Raw genomic sequence first — 21,901 nt, 5'->3', positions numbered from 1 at the left:
ATTACTTTTACTTTTACTTGTAGTTGTTTTCTAAACTTCTTTAAATTCAAGCAGATCCACGTAATATTCCAATATCGAAATCTAATACTGACAGAAATTTAAACAAAATAGGTTAAAATTAACAGTACCCAACTAGCAGCAGCGTCCTCATGAATATGCAATGACTGGATGAATATTCATGAGCTGAACAGGTGGAGGATGGCGTCGCTGCTGTTTAAAGGTGTGAGCGGATTATTTTTTAACTTAGTTCCTCGTGCAATACCATGCTATCAGCTGACAGCTCGTTTTGCGACAATGAATGTAGCTGGCCTGGTGTGGACAAAGTAGGAGTCCTTTTAAAATGACTTTTGTTAAATGCTAAACATTATTCCAGTTCAACCAGATGTTACGGGGAAGAACTAAAGGTACCGGGGTTGCGGTGCCGGCTTGGGCCCGTAATCGCTGCTCGCAGCTATATTTATTCTTATTCCTCCCTCTTACCCTCACACATTTTGCAGGGCAGAACATGTGGAGAGTGAGCAGAGCTGGTCTCGTGTCAGTCAGGGCTGTTCCTGTACAGAGACTTTGGTCGGCTCTTCCTTCTTCACTGCCTCCACTACAAGCGGTTCTGGAGAGACACACAGATCATGCCATCATCTTTACCAGTGGTCAGTTTCCCTGCACAATCACATCACAAACCCACATTTTTGTGCTAAGTTCAACCCCACTTTTGTGAGTTCATTTATTTTATTTAAAGAATAAAGATTTATTTTACTTGGCCTCAGTGCAAAGAATAAAAATACGGTTAAGTGCAAATAGCATTAAATAATTTTTACACTAAGTGTAAATAGCAGTATTTTTAAGAGTAAATAGTGTTGTATGTGTCATTATAAAACAGTATGCAATAACATATTCAGTGTACATGATTACATTTATTATAATCATAAATGGATGCTGCCTTTTTGGGACCTTACTTGTCCCTATCCCTAAAGCACAACTTTACACCTATTTCCACTTTTCGAATATTTTCTTAAATTTTTATTTAAAATAAATGCCTTTCCGAACTGACATGCAATGGGAAAAATAATAAAGAATGGCATCAGAAAAAGGCAGATTTGGTTGTGTCAAAGCTAAATCCTCTATACTTACTCCCTATGCAACTGTTCTTGTTTCAAGATGGATTTCTTTTGTAATTTGGCCTGGCTCAAACAGACAATGGTGGACGGAGCCAGTGTAAATAGCTTTTGCCAACAAGATGGGCTATTTGTACGAGTGTCTATTTGTAAATTGACACTCTGTAAAAAAACTTAAATAGACACAGGCTGATATATCGCATAAAATGAAAACACACTTTTTAGATGGTTCCTAAAAACCCCTGCTACTTTTATTTAACACAAATGTGCAGGTTCCCAGGTTTGGCTGTTCAAGGATCTGTCACTCCAAGACGGTTTCCCTCAGCCTCTGTCTACTCTGGAGGACCCAGAGGGACTGTGGCAAGGATTGCACTGGGACCCTAATCAGGGTGTGGTGTGGGGGTCTTTGAGAAAGGACGGAGAGAAAGGAGAAAGCCCAGAGGAAAGCAAAGTCTGGAGAGAGCTTACTGAAGGAGGAGTGAATGGAATCATCACTGAGAATGATGACGAGAGAGAAAGGGCTGGAGACTTCAAGGGTGTGTTGCTTTTAGAATATTTATACAATAATACAGCATTGCATGTGGAGGTATGTGTAACAGTGTTTCACAGCACTACTGACTTTTTTTTATCCTCTACGTCAATCAGGTTCGACCTACGTTTTCAAAGGCAACTCCTATTGGAAATTTACTCACCCAGGCTCAGCCCCTGAAGAAGGATACCCCCGACTTCTGGCCGCCGATTGGTTGGACTGCCCTCAGCCGTCCTCTTACAGCCCCGGTGACATCTCTTTGATCTCCCACTATGGTCAACGGGAGCTTCGTGAGCAGAAAGGGCAAAGACTAATCGACCAGATCAGGCACAAAGACAAAACAAGAGATAAACCTCATAGCTGGGACTGTCCATGTCTAAACAGTGCAGTGACTCAAACTGGACCTATTTTACTTCTGCCCATTTTATTTCTGACCACTGTGATTTGTTAACCGTCACTTTAATTATTACCACTTTCAAGTTCACAATCATACCCGAAAATGACTTCTATTTTCCTTGACTTTTAGTCTCTGACCAAAGGAAGACATATGGAAATAGTTGGCAAGATGAGTAGTTCTGTTGTTGTACGTACAGTAACTCCTAACCGAAACGCTGTTCTTGTTTCTCTGTTAATTCCAGTTTCAGTTGCTAAACCTCCTTACTAAGTTAGGTTAGTTATACTGCAGCACATTCTTGTTCATATTATCAACCAAAAAGGTATAAAACAAACATCAACAAAATGTTAATGATTTACAGTTCAGAGTCTGTCAGTTCACTAAAGCTTGTGAAGGAGGCAAATAAGCTCAATACTTTTCTCCTCCTTCATAAGCTTTTGAGTTTAAAAGCATAATGATAATATACATATTTTGATCATGAAGATGCAGAGAGCATCCATTGGGTTCCAAAATGTGATTTATTCATGATTTCTCCTTATTAAAATAGTGTGAGAAAGATTAAAGATAAAATGCAAAGAAAAATGACTGTGCTTGTCATACTACTGGTAAATACCAATGTACTTTTTAAAAATAATTTATTACTGTGGGATGGATGATTAAATAATGATATAATAAAATCTAAATTAAAATGATATGTACATTTGTTTTAATATATTTTATGGATTCTTCTTTTATCGATAATATATTTTATAAATATTACATTTCATGTAAAATTTCTTTATTCTTTTTTTATTTTATTTTTTTATGCACCCAAAAACTATGGCAATAAAAAGAGAAATAGGAGCATTATTGTATTAAATACTGGCATGTTCTGTTCTTTCAGGAATTTCCTGATCCCTAAAGTCCAAAAATTTCTCACTTTAATAATTTCGGTTTACTGGCACTATAGCATCACAAACAACTGTTGCGTCACTTCAGAAAAAACAGAGGATAATGTGTGATAAGCAGTTCTATTTAAAGTACTTGTTCCCCAGGTGATGTCGCATAACTTTCTGAAATCAGATTTCTGAGGTTCTACAATGTCGTCTCTGGTGGTTTTGACTGCTTTCCTGGGCCTGTTTAGTTTAAATCAGGCCACTCTGCCAGGCTGTGAGGAGCTCATAACGCCACTAACCCTGGGGGATGACTCCAAAATTGTAAGTGCATTATTAATATGTTTTAAAGCAAGTATTCTTTCAAAGTAAACAAATAGTAAAGCAGCTTATATAGGATAATAAGGCACCTAAATTTCACAGCTTCTATTTTCTTCCAAACAGATCATGGGGAAATGGATCTTCCTTGAAGGCATTGCTGATCACCACTTATTTACAGAGATATTGAAGTCTGTTAACAGCTCATGGGTGGAGTTTGGCCCAAGCACTCTTACACTTGCAAACACGTTATCTCTCAGTCAAGGGAACATGCTGTAAGATTGTCCTGTTTTTAACATGTTTTGCTATATTGAATACTTTTCATCATGACCAGAATTCTGAATCAGATTACTCTCCCCCTCAGGAAAGGACAATGTGAGTTTAGCAAAATCAACACAGTTCTTAAAGACAGTACCTTTTATGCCAATGGTAAGTTAACAAAAGCGTATTCATTCCAGTCTAAACTCATGAGTTTCGAGCACTAAGGAATGTTAAACTGTTGTTTGATCCACAGAGACTGACACAATATCAGAGGGAAAATTCTTGCCATCCTGTCCAGAGTGTCTCACCATGAGCTTCATCAGCCAATTCAGAAATGAGACCATAAAAACGCTGTACTTTTTCAGTAAGTCACAAAATCCATATAGATGTAGACATTACATAAGGTTAAAGTAATGCATTTCATGACAAATTGTGTGTGATGTTTCCCTCCTTGCAGAGAGAGAGAGCAACCCAACCGAGTCTGACATGGACATGTACTGGAAGCAAGCAGAGTGTCTTGGATTCAAAAGAGAAGCCCAGTACTCCTATGATGGTGTGACAGGTCAGTATGGGTTTCAGTTTAATTTAGTTTATTATTATTCAGTTTAATTTTAACTCATGATACAGAAGTTACAGGTAAATCGCACAAAATATTTCACGAACATGTCAAGGTCATAATTTAACTCTCAAATAAAAAAGAAATCATAATGAATTGGTATGCAATTATTTACATATACAATGCACACTGTAAATTGACATTTTCTTTTCTTTAAATGTAGCTTTTTTCTTTCTTCTCTCACTGCAGAATTCTGTGTCGAAGTACAGCCCATCTGACAAGAAGCCAAGTTTGGACAAATCAGATCAATAAATCTTTTTTTTTTCTTTTTTTTTTTGCTGCACAAAATAAATAAATGTAAGAACCACTATAACAAAAAGAACAATGTGTCTCTGTTATTCATCTTGGTGTGTATTTTTAATAAACCGTGATTTAAAAAAGAAAAAAGAAAAAAGGTCACATTCGTACCTCATAAAACTTTATCGGTGACTTATAAATCACATCATTTATAAATCACATTATTTATAAATGTGACTGTGGGTAAGTTTAGTATCTTTTTGGGATTGTCCTCCTTTCTAAAGGCTCATGGTCTTTTTGACAAGGGCATGCCCACAGTTCTCTTACGAGAGGTTCTCTCGTATTGCGTAGTTTGCTTACGCTACGGGAAAGCCTTTCTTTCTCGAGATACTGAAGCCAAAAATTATCCTTAATTTTTATAATCTTGTCAACGCAGTGCGGCAGCCTGCAGACCTAGGGCAAGCTTACTAGCGTGCCCATTGGCTGCCCTGCGGCAACTGCAGCAGCCTACCGCTGAGCCCTTGGCGTGACGTCACGACCAATGAGCGCGCTTGGCGCGCTTAATGCGTCACAGCCCGCGAAAAGGGGTGTGGCTTAGCGTATATAAACAGGGCTCGGAGGCTGCTTCTCTGATTTCTGTCTTTTCAGCGAAGCTCTACGCATCGCTGCTCTCTGAGGAAGCCGCCGTCGAATCAAGCGACCAGCACGCCGAGGATCTCAGCCTGAGGACGCCGGCCGCCTTCGCCGCCTTCAGCTTTCCCTGCCTGCTTCGCTATCCGGCGAATATATCCTTTTACTGCTCTGTGTTGTATGTGTTTGTGTGTTCGCCCCGCGACACACTTTGCATCTAAAAGAGCGCGAGGCGTTGTTGCAAATGCCTCGCTCATCCTGTGGCTCGTGCAGAGCCGCGCTCAGCGACGGAGACCGCCACGTAATCTGCGCTCTCTGCCTGGGTTTCGACCACGCAGCCCGCGCCCTTCACGGGCGGCTGCGAACAGTGTGAGGACTTGCCGATGTCGACCCTGCGGGCTCGACTCGCCATGTTTCACGATCCTCCACCTTCTCCGGCTGCCTCTTCCGGGCCGCGTAAGAAAAAAACGCCGCTCTCAAAGGCCTTCCGAGCCGGTGGTTATAGCTGAGCGCTCGCCGGAGCCCCTCCCGCGAGCCTCGCTCTCTCCTTCTCCCCCGCCCTTCACCGACGCGCAGCGGCCGGCCTCTGCCCGCACTGCCGTCGCCTCAGGGGATGAAGCAGACCAGCAGGTTACTCCCCTCTGTCAAGCCGCGCAACGGCGCCGCTCACAAGGGATGTCAGAACGGACGGTCACGGGCTATAGCTTCCTTTACGTTACAAGGAAGCTACCCCCCCCGGATGACGCACGCCCTCTCCCCCTCTGTTCGAGCCGCGCAAGGCGCCACTCACAAGGGATGTCAGAAGTAGACGGTCACGGGCTGGCTTCCTTTACGTTATAAGAAAGCTACCCCGCGTCTCGGGCGCGCGCGTCACTCTCCGGCCACCTCCGTTTCTCACACATTTCTCAGTCCCCTCCTAGCTCAGGCGACTAGAAATATCTATATTGCAGTAAACGAGCCTGTTATACACGCACGCCTGCAAACAAACGATGTCACAGCACATAATGACATCTTCCCGCTCTCTCTCCCTTTGTTCGAGCCGCGCAACTGCGCCGTTCTCAAGGGATATCAGAGCGGACGTCACAAGCACCGGCGAAAGGAGGAAGAGAGAGTGTTTTCGTCCCGCTTAGGCCGGACTTCCTCCAATCCTCGCATATTTCTCAGTCCCCTCTAAGTTCAGGCGGCTGGAAATACTATTATTGCAGTAAACGAGCCTGTTGTAATACACGCGCGCCTGCAAACAAACGCTCGGTCATATGCTCGCACTGACTGGAAGTTCATGTGTGCCCCTGTGGCTCAGTGGCAGAACATTAGACTTCCGCACCAGAGACCTGTGTTCGAATCCGGCTCTGGCAGCAGAAAAACTTTTTTCTGCTTGCTTCTCTCGAGCTCGCGGCCAGCTTTCTTACATACAGAAAGCAAACCCGCATCTCACGGGATACATATTTCTCAGTCCCCTCTAAGTTCAGGCGGCTGGAAATACTAATACTGCAGTAAACGGGCCTGTTTTAATACACGCGCGCCTGCAAACAAACGCCGAAACGAAACACGACGCTCGGTCATATGCTCGCACTGACCGGAAGCTCATGTGTGCCCCTGTGGCTCAGTGGCAGAACATTAGGCTTCCGCACCAGAGACCCGTGTTCGAATCCGGCTCTGGCAGCAGAAAAAAACTTTTTTCTGCTGTCTTCTCCGAGCTCGCGGCCAGCTTTCTTACATACAGAAAGCAAACCCGCATCTCACGGGATACATATTTCTCAGTCCCCTCTAAGTTAGGCGGCTGGAAATACTAATGCTGCAGTAAACGGGCCTGTTTTAATACACGCGCGCCTGCAAACAAACGCCGAAACACGACGCTCGGTCATATGCTCGCACCAACTGGAAGCTCATGTGTGCCCCTGTGGCTCAGTGGCAGAATTTTACGCTTCTGCACTGGAGAACCGTGTTCAAATCCGGCTCTGGCGGCAGAAAATATTTTTTCTGCTGTCTTCTCCGAGCTCGCGGCCAGCTTTCTTACATACAGAAAGCGAACCCGCATCTCACAGGATGGTGCTTGAGTATTTATGAGCGTCTAAACATATGAGCCATCAAAGCATTTGCTCTATAACGCCGATGGTGTTACAAGTGTAGAAAATGTGCCCACTCCCACGTGCTCACTGCTACACACAAACACGGTCCCCATGGTAACGCGTTCAGAGCGCTCTCTCATAAAGCGGTCACACGCCGCTCGAGTAATAAGTGTAGTAAATGTGCCCACAACTCTGTGCTCACATCTACCTGTAACTCGCTCTGCCACTCGGTTACCCCGGGCAACAGCGGCTCAAGCCGAGGGTGTTATAGGTGTAGAAAATGTGCCCACTCCCATGTGCTCACTGCTTCACACAAACAGGGTCCCCATGGTAACGCTTACAGAGCGCTCTCTCATAAAGCGGACACAAGCCGCTCGAGTATTAAATGTAGGAAATGTGCCCACAACCTTGTGCTCACACCTACCCGCTGCTCGCTCTGCCAGCCAGTTACCTTGGGTCACGGACCCTCTAAAGCTCCCAAACACTGGCCGTGTCATAAGTGTAAACCCTGCGCCCGCTCACGAGCACGCGCACTAACTTGTAGACATGATAATCCCCACGCCTCTCTCGCGCCTGGGATGTTTGACAGCAAATCACGCTCCATCCGATGGGACCGAGCTACTGAACGCTGTACAGTCGGCCAACACTGTTTACCAGCCCCCGTGTTCGAGCACCAGCGGCGCGCGCGCCGCGCCTTTCTCTCTGATACAGGCTCCCCATCCCGCGCAGCGCGGCGATCTGAGCCCAGAGACCATTCGACCCCTAGCTATGCATGCGGAAGCATGGGAAGCGATTCAGGGCGCGTCAGAATGGGTGCTGAAAACTATAAAACATGGCTATTCGCTTCAATTCGCTCGTCGCCCTCCGCGCTATACAGCACAGACGGAGACGAGAGTGAGTTCAGAAGCTGCGCACTTGCTTCAAGCAGAAATAGCGAAGCTGCTGCGCAAAGGGGCTATAGAACGGGTTCATCCTTCTTTGAGCGAGTCGGGCTTTTACAGCCGCTACTTCCTCGTGCCCAAGAAGGACGGAGCGTTCAGACCTATTTTAGATCTGAGACATCTGAACAAAGCCCTCATGAGACGGCCGTTCAAAATGATCACAACCAGAAAAATCCTCGCGCAGATTCGCCCAGGAGACTGGTTTATCTCTCTCGATCTAAAAGACGCATACTTTCAGATCCAGATAACTCCCCGTCACAGGCCATTCTTGAGATTCGCCTTCGAGGGTCGAGTATATCAGTACACAGTCCTGCCGTTCGGCCTGTCTTTGGCACCCCGTACATTTACGAAATGCATGGACACGGCCCTCGCTCCCCTGAGGAAACAGGGAATGCGAATACTGAATTATCTGGACGATTGGCTTATTCTAGCGCAGTCAGAGACGGAACTTGTGTCTCACAGAACAGCGCTTCTCAGCCATCTGGAGGAGCTGGGTCTCTCGGTCAACTGGACCAAGAGCTCGCTATCACCCCGTCAGTCAATTTCCTTTCTTGGAATAGAACTGGACTCGGTGGCTATGACGGCCAGACTGTCGGAGCAGCGCGCGCGCCGCATCCGCCTCCTCGCCGCATCCCTCCAAATAGGCAGCCGGGTTCCGCTGAGGACATTCCAGCGTATCCTGGGGCATATTGCCTCAGCTGCAGCAGCGCTCCAGCTGGGCTTACTGCGCATGCGCCCGCTTAAACGCTGGCTGAAAGCGCGCGTGCCCCACCGAGCCTGGGCGGCCGGCGGCTTGCGAGTCAGAGTGAATCAGAGCTGCTTTTCAGCCCTGCAGCCCTGGCTGGCAGCCGAATGGTATCACACAGGAGTGACTATGGGAGTGATTTCACACCGGAAAGTTGTCTCGACAGACGCTTCCAACCTAGATTGGGGAGCGCTCTTCGAAGGCAGACCGGTCTATGGCCGCTGGTCAGACCAGGAGAATCTCCTACACATAAACTGTCTAGAGATGCTCGCGGTCGAGAAAGCTCTCAAACACTTCCTCCCATTCCTCCACGGTCACCATGTTCTAGTCCGCACGGACAATACATCGGTAGTGGCCTATGTGAATCGCCAGGGCGGTGTCAGATCAGACGCTCTGCACCCTGGCGGGACGCCTCCTCGTGTGGGCTCAGCACTCTCTGCGCTCGCTGAGAGCCGCGCATGTGCCTGGCCACCTGAACGAGGGCCCCGACAGACTGTCCAGGGACAGCGTTCCCCCTGGCGAGTGGTCTCAACACCCCCAAACAGTCCAGTCACTGTGGCGCCGTTTCGGCAAAGCGAAAGTCGACCTTTTTGCGTCAAAAGACAACGCTCATTGCCCAGAGTTCTTCTCGAAGAACGAGGACGCGCTGGCCCAGACCCGGCCCAGCGGCCCGCTGTATGCTTTTCCCCCGGTCTCTCTGCTGCCTCAGGTCATCAAGAGAATCAGGGAAGCGCGCCACACAGTGCTCCTCTTAGCCCCATACTGGGAGAACCAAGCTTGGTTCCCGGATCTAATACAGCTGGCAGACTCAGCCCCCTGGCCGATACCGGTGAAGAGAGACCTTTTCTCTCAAGCCCGCGGCTCGATATGGCATCCCCATCCAGAGCGCTGTCTCTGCATGCGTGGAGCCTCAACGATTACACGCTGATCTGCCAGACGGGGTCATGAACACGATCATACAATCTAGAGCCCCCTCTACGAGGCGGCTCTACATGTCGAAATGGTCAGTGTTTAACAGATGGTGCACTGCTAAGGGGCTCGATCCACAGACATGTGGGGTATCGCGAGTACTGTGTTTCCTTCAAGAGTTACTGGACGCGGGCAGGTCCCCCTCCACGCTCAAAGTCTATGTCACGGCCATTCAGCGCTCTCTGTTCAGAGCTGGGCCGCGCATTAGGAAGGAACGAGTTCGTCATCCGCTTCCTTAGAGGAGCCAGGAGGATGAACCCCCCGCGACCCCCCTCGGTTCCTATGTGGGATCTTTCACTGGTCTTGGAGGCCCTGAAAGCGCATCCCTTCGAACCCTTGGAAACTGTGGATATGAAATACCTCACGCTCAAAACCGTTTTTCTGATAGCACTGTCTTCAGTCAAACGAGTGGTGGATCAGCTCTTTGTTTCGTTTGGCGGGCGCACCAAGGGTCTCGCCGCCTCGAAACACAGCCTGTCCAGATGGATAGTGGACGCTATTGCTGCTGCTTATGCGTCTAAAGACCTGCAGTGCCCATTGGGCATTCAAGCTCACTCCACCAGAGGCATGGCCTCGTCGTGGGCGTGGTCCAGCGGGATTCCCATTCATGACATTTGTGCAGCGGCAGGCTGGGCCTCCCCCTCCACATTTGTTAGGTTTTACAACCTGGATGTTCCCGCCTTGCAGGCGAAAGTGTTATCAGTCTAAGTCTCGCGTATGCCAGCCCACTATCTGTGCGCGGGCTACGTTGTGTGATTTAGCTCTACTGGTTGAGCTGCACTATGCAGGGAATTGTCAGTTCGGACCGGCCGTGCCGCTCCTAACCCCCTAGTGTGTGCTTATGTACGGCGCTAGCCCTCTTCGGGCTGCCCGGCTCTCCGCTATCACGTTCCCCGGGCTCTCCCTGGGACTCATTCAGTGGATGCTGGGCGCGCACGGCGTTGACAAGGGCGTTCCCGTAGCGTAAGCAAACTACGCAATACGAGAGAACCTCTCGTAAGAGAACGTTTCGGTTACTCACGTAACCTCTGTTCTCTCTAGAAGAGGGAACGAGTATTGCGTAGCCCGCCGTGCTCGCGCCACGAGCTCATTTCGCTTCATGCGACAGAAACCAGAGAAGCAGCCTCCGAGCCCTGTTTATATACGCTAAGCCACACCCCTTTTCGCGGGCTGTGACGCATTAAGCGCGCCAAGCGCGCTCATTGGTCGTGACGTCACGCCAAGGGCTCAGCGGTAGGCTGCTGCAGTTGCCGCAGGGCAGCCAATGGGCACGCTAGTAAGCTTGCCCTAGGTCTGCAGGCTGCCGCACTGCGTTGACAAGATTATAAAAATTAAGGATAATTTTTGGCTTCAGTATCTCGAGAAAGAAAGGCTTTCCCGTAGCGTAAGCAAACTACGCAATACTCGTTCCCTCTTCTAGAGAGAACAGAGGTTACGTGAGTAACCGAAACGTTTTATGCACTCAATTGATTCCAATTCACAGAACCTGTTGCATCACTTCAGAAAAGAAAGATAAATGTGGCAGGCATGTTAGAGAAACAGACCTTCTGTGCAAGTATAAAATACAGAAGATGCTTTCCAGGTGAAACTAACATGCTGCTCACGATAAAGAAGAATGTTGATATGAATTTTGCTTAAATCATTTAAAACATCTGGTCTTGCATTTGGATACAAAAAATGCTGAAGCTGCAAGAGCAACTACAATTACACCTCAAAGCAAATCAGTGAAACCAAAACTAGAAACAGGTTCATGTTTTCAGTGTTGTTAGAGACTACCCTCAATGTTGGGTGCAAATAATTAGTAACCCCGATTACTGTAATTTAATTACTTTTACTTTTACTTGTAGTTGTTTTCTAAACTACTTTAAATTCAAGCAGATCCACGTAATATTCCAATATCGAAATCTAATACTGACAGAAATTTAAACAAAATAGGTTAAAATTAACAGTACCCTACTAGCAGCAGCGTCCTCATGAATATGCAACGACTGGATGAATATTCATGAGCTGAACAGGTGGAGGATTGCGCCGCTGCTGTTTTAAGGTGTGAGCGGATTATTTTTTAACTTAGTTCCTCTTGCAATACCATGCTATCAGCTGACAGCTCGTTTTGCGACAATGAATGTAGCTGGCCTGGTGTGGACAAAGTAGGAGTCCTTTTAAAATGACTTTTGTTAAATGCTAAACATTATTCCAGATCAACCAGATGTTACGGGGAAGAACTAAAGGTACCGGGGTTGCGGTGCCACCGGCTTGGGCCCATAATCGCTGCTCGCATCTATATTTATTCTTATTCCTCCCTCTTACCCTCACACATTTTGCAGGGCAGAACATGTGGAGAGTGAGCAGAGCTGGTCTCGTGTCAGTCAGGGCTGTTCCTGTACAGAGACTTTGGTCGGCTCTTCCTTCTTCACTGCCTCCACTACAAGCGGTTCTGGAGAGACACACAGATCATGCCATCATCTTTACCAGTGGTCAGTTTCCCTGCACAATCACATCACAAACCCACATTTTTGTGCTGATTTCAACCCCACTTTTGTGAGTTCATTTATTTAATTTAAAGAATAAAGATTTATTTTACTTGGCCTCAGTGCAAAGAATAAAAATATTGTTAAGTGCAAATAGCATTAAATAATTTTGACACTAAGTGTAAATAGCAGTATTTTTAAGTGTAAATAGTGTTGTATGTGTCATTATAAAACAGTATGCAATAACATATTCAGTGTACATGATTACATTTATTATGACCGCCGCTAGCGTAGCTAGCGAAAGCGGTCATATAGGGATTGTCAAAGTTTTTTTTTTTTTTTTTTTTTCGTCACCTTACTGAATTTTTCGTCAACGATACCAGGGACACCGAAACACCGGGGAACATGAAATTTGGTGGGCATGTAGCCCCACTAGACTTCTAAGGAAAAATTTCGTTTGGTCCCCGGGGGCCACTCCCCCCCCGCGCTGGGCCCCCCCAAACCCCAAAAAATGCAGTTTTTCCTAAATAACTACCTGAACCGTGGCACCGAGGATGAAGAAATTTTTATGGTATGTTGGTCTACTAGACTTTTACGGAAAAATTTCATTTGGTCCCCGGGGGCCACTTCCCCCCCCGCGCTGGGGCCCCTGTAAATTTTTCGTCAACGATACCAGGGACACCGAAGCACCTGGGAACATGAAATTTGGTGGGCATGTAGCCCCACTAGACTTCTAAGGAAAAATTTCGTTTGGTCCCCGGGGGCCACTCCCCCCCCGCGCTGGGCCCCCCCAAACCCCAAAAAATGCAGTTTTTCCTAAATAACTACCTGAACCGTGGCACCAAGGATGAAGAAATTTGTATGGTATGTTGGTCTACTAGACTTTTACGGAAAAATTTCGTTTGGTCCCCGGGGGCCACTCCCCCCCCCCCCCCCCCCCGCGCTGGGCCCCCCCAAACCCCAAAAAATGCAGTTTTTCCTAAATAACTACCTGAACCGTGGCACCGAGGATGAAGACATTTTTATGGTATGTTGGTCTACTAGACTTTTACGGAAAAATTTCGTTTGGTCCCCGGGGGCCACTTCCCCCCCCGCGCTGGGGCCCCCGTAAATTTTTCGTCAACGATACCAGGGACACCGAAGCACCGGGGAACATGAAATTTGGTGGGCATTTAGCCCCACTAGACTTCTAAGGAAAATTTTCGTTTGGTCCCCGGGGGCCACCCCCCCCCCGGGCTGGGCCCCCCCAAACCCAAAAAAATGCAGTTTTTCCTAAATAACTACCTGAACCGTGGCACCGAGGATGAAGAAATTTTTATGGTATGTTGGTCTACTAGACTTTTACGGAAAAATTTCGTTTGGTCCCCGGGGGCCACTTCCACCCCTGAGCTGGGGCCCCCGTAAATTTTTCGTCAACGATACCAGGGACACCGAAGCACCGGGGAACATGAAATTTGGTGGGCATGTAGCCCCACTAGACTTCTACGGAAAAATTTTGTTTGGTCCCCGGGGGCCACTCCCCCCCCCCGCGCTGGGCCCCCCCAAACCCAAAAAAATGCAGTTTTTCCTAAATAACTACCTGAACCGTGGCAACGAGGATGAAGAAATTTTTATGGTATGTTGCTCTTAAGGGCCCACATCAACCTAGCCCATAATCACTCATTTGTGATTTGCGCCCCTCCCATAAAAAATGAAAATGCAATATTATTCTGCTTTAATCGCCCCTATCTTCAGTGGAGATGTTCAGAACTGCACCATATTTCATGTGTATGATTAACTTGACATCCTCTGGGGGTATCCTCTGCTAAGTTTTGTAGAATTTCATCCATGGGGGGGTATAAAATAAATTCATTTATGTGCACATTTAGTGACTGTACACTCATCGGCCTGTAGATGGTGCTGTTGAGCGAAGGGTTGCTGGTTTAGGATGATACTGTCACACACACACATGCAGGAATACAAAGAAACGCAAGCATGCACACACACTGACATCCACACGCACAGACACACACCCATACACACACATACAAATCCACATGCACAGACACACACACACAAACACACACGCGCACACATGTACGCACACATACATACACGCACAGACACACACACACACACACAGACACACACATACACAAACACACACACACATACACACACACACACACACACACACACACACACACAGACAGACATGCACATACTATTACTTTTTTTAGGTATATACATAAACGCGCAATACAGCCAAATTACTCCACGTCATTTATTTTTGTGGAAAGCCAGTGCAGGCCTGAGCGGTGGTCATATTTTGTACCGCGATGCGGTACATCTAGTTATAATCATAAATGGATGCTGCCTTTTTGGGACCTTACTTGTGCCTATTCCTAAAGCACAACTCTACACCTATTTCCACTTTTCGAATATTTTCTTAAATTTTTATTTAAAATAAATGCCTTCCGATCTGACATGCAATGGGAAAAAAGAATAAAGAATGGCATCAGAAAAAGGCGGATTTGGTTGTGTCAAAAGCTAAATCCTCTATACTTACTCCCTATGCAACTGTTCTTGTTACAAGATGGAATTCTTTTGTAATTTGGCCTGGCTCAAACAGACAATGGTGGGCGGAGCCAGTGTAAATAGCTTTTGCCAACAAGATGGGCTATTTGTACGAGTGTTTATTTGTAAACTGACACTCTGTAAAAAAACTTAAATAGACACAGGCTGATATATCCGCATAAAATGAAAACACACTTTTTAGATGGTTCCTAAACCCCTGCTACTTTTATTTAACACAAATGTGCAGGTTCCCAGGTTTGGCTGTTCAAGGATCTGTCACTCCAAGACGGTTTCCCTCAGCCTCTGTCTACTCTGGAGGACCCAGAGGGACTGTGGCAAGGATTGCACTGGGACCCTACTCAGGGTGGGGGTCTTTGAGAAAGGACGGAGAGAAAGGAGAAAGCCCAGAGGAAAGCAAAGTCTGGAGAGAGCTTACTGAAGGAGGAGTGAATGGAATCATCACTGAGAATGATGACGAGAGAGAAAGGGCTGGAGACTTCAAGGGTGTGTTGCTTTTAGAATATTTATACAATAATACAACATTGCATGTGGAGGTATGTGTAACAGTGTTTCACAGCACTACTGGTTTTTTTTTATCCTCTACGTCAATCAGGTTCGACCTACGTTTTCAAAGGCAACTCCTATTGGAAATTTACTCACCCAGGCTCAGCCCCTGAAGAAGGATACCCCCGACTTCTGGCCGCCGATTGGTTGGACTGCCCTCAGCCGTCCTCTTACAGCCCCGGTGACATCTCTTTGATCTCCCACTATGGTCAACGGGAGCTTCGTGAGCAGAAAGGGCAAAGAATAATCGACCAAATCAGGCACAAAGACAATACAAGAGATAAACCTCATAGCTGGGACTGTCCATGTCTAAACAGTGCAGTGACTCAAACTGGACCTATTTTACTTCTGCCCATTTTATTTCTGACCACTGTGATTTGTTAACCGTCACTTTAATTATTACCACTTTCAAGTTCACAATCATACCCGAAAATGACTTCTATTTTCCTTGACTTTTAATCTCTGACCAAAGGAAGTATAATGATAATATACATATTTTGATCATGAAGATGCAGAGAGCATCCATTGGGTTCCAAAATGTGATTTATTCATGATTTCTCCTTATTAAAATAGTGTGACAATTTTGATTAAAGATACAGTGCAAAGAAAAATGACTGTGCTTGTCATACTACTGGTAAATACCAATGTACTTTTTAAAAAATTATTTATTACTGTGGGATGGATGATTAAATAATGATATAATAAAATCTAAATTAAAATGATATGTACATTTGTTTTAATATATTTTATGGATTCTACTTTTATCAATAATATATTTTATAAATATTACATTTCATGTAAAATTTCTTTATTCTTTTTTTATTTTATTTTTTCATGCACCCAAAAACTATGGCAATAAAAAGAGAAATAGGTGCATTATTGTATTAAATACTGGCATGTTCTGTTACTTCAGGAATTTCCTGATCCCTAAAGTCCAAAATTTTCCAACTTTAATCATTTCGGTTTACTGGCACTATAGCATCACAAACAACTGTTGCGTCACTTCAGAAAAAACAGAGGATAATGTGTGATAAGCAGTTCTATTTAAAGTACTTGTTCCCCAGGTGATGCCGCATAACTTTCTGAAATCAGATTTCTGAGGTTCTACAATGTCGTCTCTGGTGGTTTTGACTGCTTTTCTGGGTCTGTTTAGTTTAAATCAGGCCACTCTGCCAGGCTGTGAGGAGCTCATAACGCCACTAACCCTGGGGGATGACTCCAAAATTGTAAGTGCATTATTAATATGTTTTAAAGCAAGTATTCTTTCAAAGTAAACAAATACTACAGCAGCTTATATAGGACAATAAGGCACTTAAATTTCACAGCTTCTATTTTCTTCCAAACAGATCATGGGGAAATGGATCTTCCTTGAAGGCATTGCTGATCACCACTTATTTACAGAGATATTGAAGTCTGTTAACAGCTCATGGGTGGAGTTTGGCCCAAGCACTCTTACACTTGCAAACACGTTATCTCTCAGTCAAGGGAACATGCTGTAAGTCCTGTTTTTAACATGTTTTGCTATATTTTCATCATGACCAGAATTCTGAATCAGATTACTCTCCCCCTCAGGAAAGGAAAATGTGAGTTTAGCAAAATCAACACAGTTCTTAAAGACAGTACCTTTTATGCCAATGGTAAGTTAACAAAAGCGTATTCATTCCAGTCTAAACTCATGAGTTTCGAGCACTAAGGAATGTTAAACTGTTGTTTGATCCACAGAGACTGACACAATATCAGAGGGAAAATTCTTGCCATCCTGTCCAGAGTGTCTCACCATGAGCTTCATCAGCCAATTCAAAAATGAGACCATAAAAACGCTGTACTTTTTCAGTAAGTCACAAAATCCATATAGATGCAGTCATAACATAAGGTTAAAGTAATGCATTTCATGACAAATTGTGTGTGATGTTTCCCTCCTTGCAGAGAGAGAGAGCAACCCAACCGAGTCTGACATGGACATGTACTGGAAGCAAGCAGAGTGTCTTGGATTCAAAAGAGAAGCCCAGTACTCCTATGATGGTGTGACAGGTCAGTATGGGTTTCAGTTTAATTTAGTTTATTATTATTCAGTTTAATTTTAACTCATGAAACAGAAGTTACAGGTAAATCTCACAAAATCTTTCACGAACATGTCAACACTGTAAAAATGAATATGCTATATCTAATCAATTAAATTGTGGCAACAGATTAATTAATCAAATTCATTCCTTAAAAGTTAACCATTTAAAATGAGTAAAATCTACAACAATTTATTTTAAACATTTTTTTTTATTGCCAACATTGAAGACACCTGATGTTAACAAGCAGAATCACTGAAAGAGAAAACCGTAAGTTTAGGTCACCATTATGGTGATCAGTGTTTGTTTTAGTCGGGCTCTTGTCTTGACCTTAAATCATTGACTTTAGATTTTGTTTGGCTGCTGTACCTGAGTTATAACAGCCAGATGAACAAAGAGAAAAGGTGATCTGATGGTGTTGGTTGTGTTTTAACATAATCATTATTTCACTATCATTAGGCCTGAATCTCTGAATTCATATAGATCCCAATTTACCTGGGAACCTAATTTACCAATTTAGGTTTTTAATTATAGCAGCACTGTTCTTGCACTGTATAATATTTTGAACTTTTACAATGTAATCCGAAGGTTTCTTAAACATGTCTCATATACAAAAAAAATATATATATATTTTTTTTTAATTGGTTTTTTAGACACACAGACATCAGTAATCAGCCTGTGAATCTCAACAATGGTGACAATTATAAAGCATGTTGCAGTGCATTCTGGGTGCCACCAATCAAAACTTATTCATGGCTCCCTTCATACATTGCTGTATGAATAAATAATGAGCTTATGATCAGAGGTGATCTGTTTGTCACCATTGCTGAGATTCAAACGTGAATTCTTGATGTCTGTGTGTGCCTACATAAAAACCTTTTTTAATTTTTTTTTTAAATTGATTTGATCATATGGATTTCATTGAAAAGGCTAAAAATATTATGGTGTACAAGGACAGAGCTGCTATAATTAATAAAGTCAACCTAACTCAGAATTTGGGCTCTACACTCACCTAAAGGATTATTAGGAACACCTGTTCAGTTTCTCATTAATGCAATTATCTAATTAACCAATCACATGGCAGTTGCTTCAATGCATTTAGGGGTGTGGTCCTGATCAAGACAATCTCCTGAACTCCAAACTGAATGTCAGAATGGGAAAGAAAGGTGATTTAAGCAATTTTGAGCGTGGCATGGTTGTTGGTGCCAGACGGGCCGGACTGAGTATTTCACAATCTGTTCAGTTACTGGGATTTTCAAGCACAACCATTTCTAGGGTTTACAAAGAATAGTGTGAAAAGGGAAAAACATCCAGTATGCGGCAGTCCTGTGGGCGAAAATGCCTTGTTGATGCTAGAGGTCAGAGGAGAATGGGCCGACTGATTCAAGCTGATAGAAGAGCAACTTTGACTGAAATAACCACTCGTTACAACCGAGGTATGCAGCAAAGCATTTGTGAAGCCACAACACGCACAACCTTGTTACCACTGTGCAGGTTGGTGGTGGTGGTGTAATGGTGTGGGCGATGTTTTCTTGGCACACTTTAGGCCCCTTAGTGCCAATTGGGCATTGTTTCAATGCCACGGCCTACATGAGCATTGTTTCTGACCATGTCCATCCCTTTATGACCACCATGTACCCATCCTCTGATGTCTACTTCCAGCAGGATAATGCACCATGTCACAAAGTTCGAATCATTTCAAATTGGTTTCTTGAACATGACAATGAGTTCACTGTACTAAAATGGCCCCCAGTCACCAGATCTCAACCCAATAGAGCATCTTTTGGATGTGGTGGAATGGGAGCTTCGTGCCCTAAATGTGCATCCCACAAATCTCCATCAACTGCAAGATGCTATCCTATCAATATGGGCCAACATTTCTAAAGAATGCTTTCAGCACCTTGTTGAATCAATGCCACGTAGAATTAAGGCAGTTCTGAAGGCGAAAGGGGGTCAAACACAGTATTAGTGGTGTTCCTAATAATCCTTTAGGTGAGTGTATATGAGTTCAGTGATTCAGGTTAAATGATTGTGAAACAATGATTATGTTAAAACACAACTAATACCATCAGATTACCTTTTCTCATTGTTCATCTGGCTTTTATAACTCAGGTACAGCAGCCACACAAAATCTAAAGTACATGATTTAAGGGCCAAGAGCCCAACTAAAACAAGCACTGATCACCATAATGGTGACTTAAAATTATGGTTTTCTCCTTCAGTGATTCTGCTTGTTAACATCAGGTGTCTTCAATGTTGCCAATAAAAAATAAAGAGTTCTTAATTCATCTTTGACGTCTGTCTGTTATTCAGATATTTTTGTTTAAAAAAATTAAATGGTTAACTTTTAAGGAATTCATTTGATTAATTAGTACTCAATTCTAATTTGTTAAATTTAATTAATAATATTGCTTGTAATCTGTTGCCACAATTTTATTGATTAGATACAGCGTATTCATTTTTACAGTGAAGGTCATAATTTAACTCTCAAATAAAAAAGAAATCATAATGAATTGATATGCAATTATTTACATATACAATGCACACTGTAAATTGACATTTTCTTTTCTTTAAATGTAGCTTTTTTCTTTCTTCTCTCACTGCAGAATTCTGTGTCGAAGTACAGCCCATCTGACAAGAAGCCAAGTTTGGACAAATCAGATCAATGAATCTTTTTTTTTTTTTCTGCACAAAATAAATAAAATGTAAGAACCACTATAAGAAAAAGAACATTGTGTCTCTGTTATTCATCTTGGCGTGTATTTTTAATTAACCGTCATTGAAAAAAAAAAAAAGGTCACATTCGTACCTCATAAAACTTTATCTGTGAATTATAAATCACATTATTTATAAATGTGACTGTGGGTGAGTTTAGTATCTTTTGGGATTGTCCTCCTTTCTAAAGGCTCATGGTCTTTTTGACAAGGGCATGCCCACAGTTTTATGCACTCAATTGATTCCAATTCACAGAACCTGTTGCATCACTTCAGAAAAGAAAGATAAATGTGGCAGGCATGTTAGAGAAACAGACCTTCTGTGCAAGTATAAAATACAGAAGATGCTTTCAGGTGAAACTAACATGCTGCTCACCATAAAGAAGAATGTTGATATGAATTTTGCTTAAATTATTTAAAACATCTGGTCTTGCATTTGGATACAAAAAATGCAGAAGCTGCAAGAGCAACTACAATTACACCTCAAAGCAAATCAGTGAAACCAAAACTAGAAACCTTCTCCCCTTTCACACTGTGGTCATTTCAAGAATAATTTATGCAATTGTATATTGTTATTTGGAAAGAATCATATTGTTCAACTGGTCGAGGTTGATGGGATTTAGAGATTAGTTCGTAATAAGCAATCTAATACTTTTTAAAGATAGCAATTACAGTAATATAATGACGCTGTTGAAGATGTAATTGGTAGCTAGCAATGAATTACTATTTTAGAGTAACTTACTCAAAACTGACTACCATTCACCACTAGGTGTCACTTTCTCCCCATATAATCCTCCATGGAATCCGAAATCTCCAGGTCACTCATATAAATGTCCAAACTGTCGCCAATAGCCTTACAACAGTGGCGCCTCCAGAAATTTTTCATGGGGGTGGCCAGATGGGGCCACTTAAAATCTTGGGGTGGCACACCAAAACTATGAACCATAATTTCAGATTTTTTTTCTACTGTTGTAGTAAACCGGCCTGTAGAAAACTATCAGAAAGACTTAAAGAAACTCCTACTGATATACTATATGATGGTTTATTGTGTTATATTTAATGTTACTAATGATATAATATGCATAGACTAATAACAGTACAGTTAACATTTTGAGTTGCACAACAATTCTGTTTTATTTTGCAATTATATTTGGCATAAGGTGTACATTTATTGCAAACAAAACAGTTACTGGGGAAAAGCAGATACTGGCAGACACAAATATATTATATTTATATATTAATGTCAAGAATTCAGAAGTGTATATATTTATATAGCCTACACTACAAAGAAATAATATACAATTAAATTATGCTTATTTAAAATCTATTGAGCAGGCTAGGTATAAAAAATATAGGCTTTTAATAATCTTTCAGTGCGCAAAACCATGATAATATGAAATGCTTCAAAACAGCACACAAAGCGCGTATGCGCATCGCGGATGCAGAATGATGTGCTCAAAGCAACATGGAGTCACAGTGTGCAGCGCTGCGCTGCACAAGTGAGCATAAAGTTCACGGCACAAAGCGAAGAAATGTCGAGCGCACAAATCCTACAGTGTATCTGTCCAACAGTTTATTGATCATTTGTTTCACAGTTTAAAAATTCCAGTTATTGTGCGTTTGATGTCGATTCATAGTCCTTGTGATGTGTGTGATCTAACAAGCACACGGTAGTGAGTCGTTTAAAAACAGCAACAAACTCCAACAAAATAAAGTCATTTTATGCAAATCCACAACCTTTTATCTACAGATAATGCATTATAATGTGCATATATCATATTGGAGAGTTTTACCATGCATCCAACCGGAAGAGGCGCGCGCGCTGTTTGAATACTGAATGGAGAAT

General features: G+C 43.5%; 3 protein-coding genes across 3 annotated transcripts; all 3 read left to right on the top strand.

Annotated features, from left to right (window-relative positions):
* Positions 1–198: 198 nt before the first annotated feature.
* LOC308701257 (matrix metalloproteinase-25-like) lies at positions 199–2,562 on the top strand (the record flags this gene model as incomplete). The annotated part of the gene is made up of 4 exons (XM_081383455.1): positions 199–220; positions 498–647; positions 1,385–1,648; positions 1,758–2,562. The coding sequence occupies 4 exons, from the start codon at positions 199–201 to the stop codon at positions 2,090–2,092; spliced, it is 771 nt and encodes a 256-aa protein (XP_081239581.1). The 3' UTR covers positions 2,093–2,562.
* Positions 2,563–3,027: 465 nt separating this feature from the next.
* On the top strand, positions 3,028–4,513 carry LOC308700811 (saxitoxin and tetrodotoxin-binding protein 1-like). The gene is made up of 6 exons (XM_081382602.1): positions 3,028–3,231; positions 3,352–3,500; positions 3,590–3,654; positions 3,740–3,850; positions 3,944–4,048; positions 4,292–4,513. The coding sequence occupies exons 1-6, from the start codon at positions 3,115–3,117 to the stop codon at positions 4,318–4,320; spliced, it is 576 nt and encodes a 191-aa protein (XP_081238728.1). The 5' UTR covers positions 3,028–3,114; the 3' UTR covers positions 4,321–4,513.
* Positions 4,514–16,353: 11,840 nt separating this feature from the next.
* Positions 16,354–20,060, top strand: LOC308701118 (saxitoxin and tetrodotoxin-binding protein 1). The gene is made up of 6 exons (XM_081383213.1): positions 16,354–16,507; positions 16,628–16,776; positions 16,854–16,918; positions 17,004–17,114; positions 17,208–17,312; positions 19,948–20,060. Exons 1-6 carry the CDS (start codon positions 16,391–16,393, stop codon positions 19,974–19,976), a joined length of 576 nt encoding a protein of 191 aa, XP_081239339.1. The 5' UTR covers positions 16,354–16,390; the 3' UTR covers positions 19,977–20,060.
* Positions 20,061–21,901: the final 1,841 nt, after the last annotated feature.

This window comes from Scardinius erythrophthalmus, assembly GCF_964197995.2.
Source record: "Scardinius erythrophthalmus genome assembly, chromosome: 13".
Taxonomy (NCBI): Eukaryota; Metazoa; Chordata; class Actinopteri; order Cypriniformes; family Leuciscidae; genus Scardinius; species Scardinius erythrophthalmus.
This window is presented reverse-complemented; position numbering and strand designations above follow the sequence as displayed.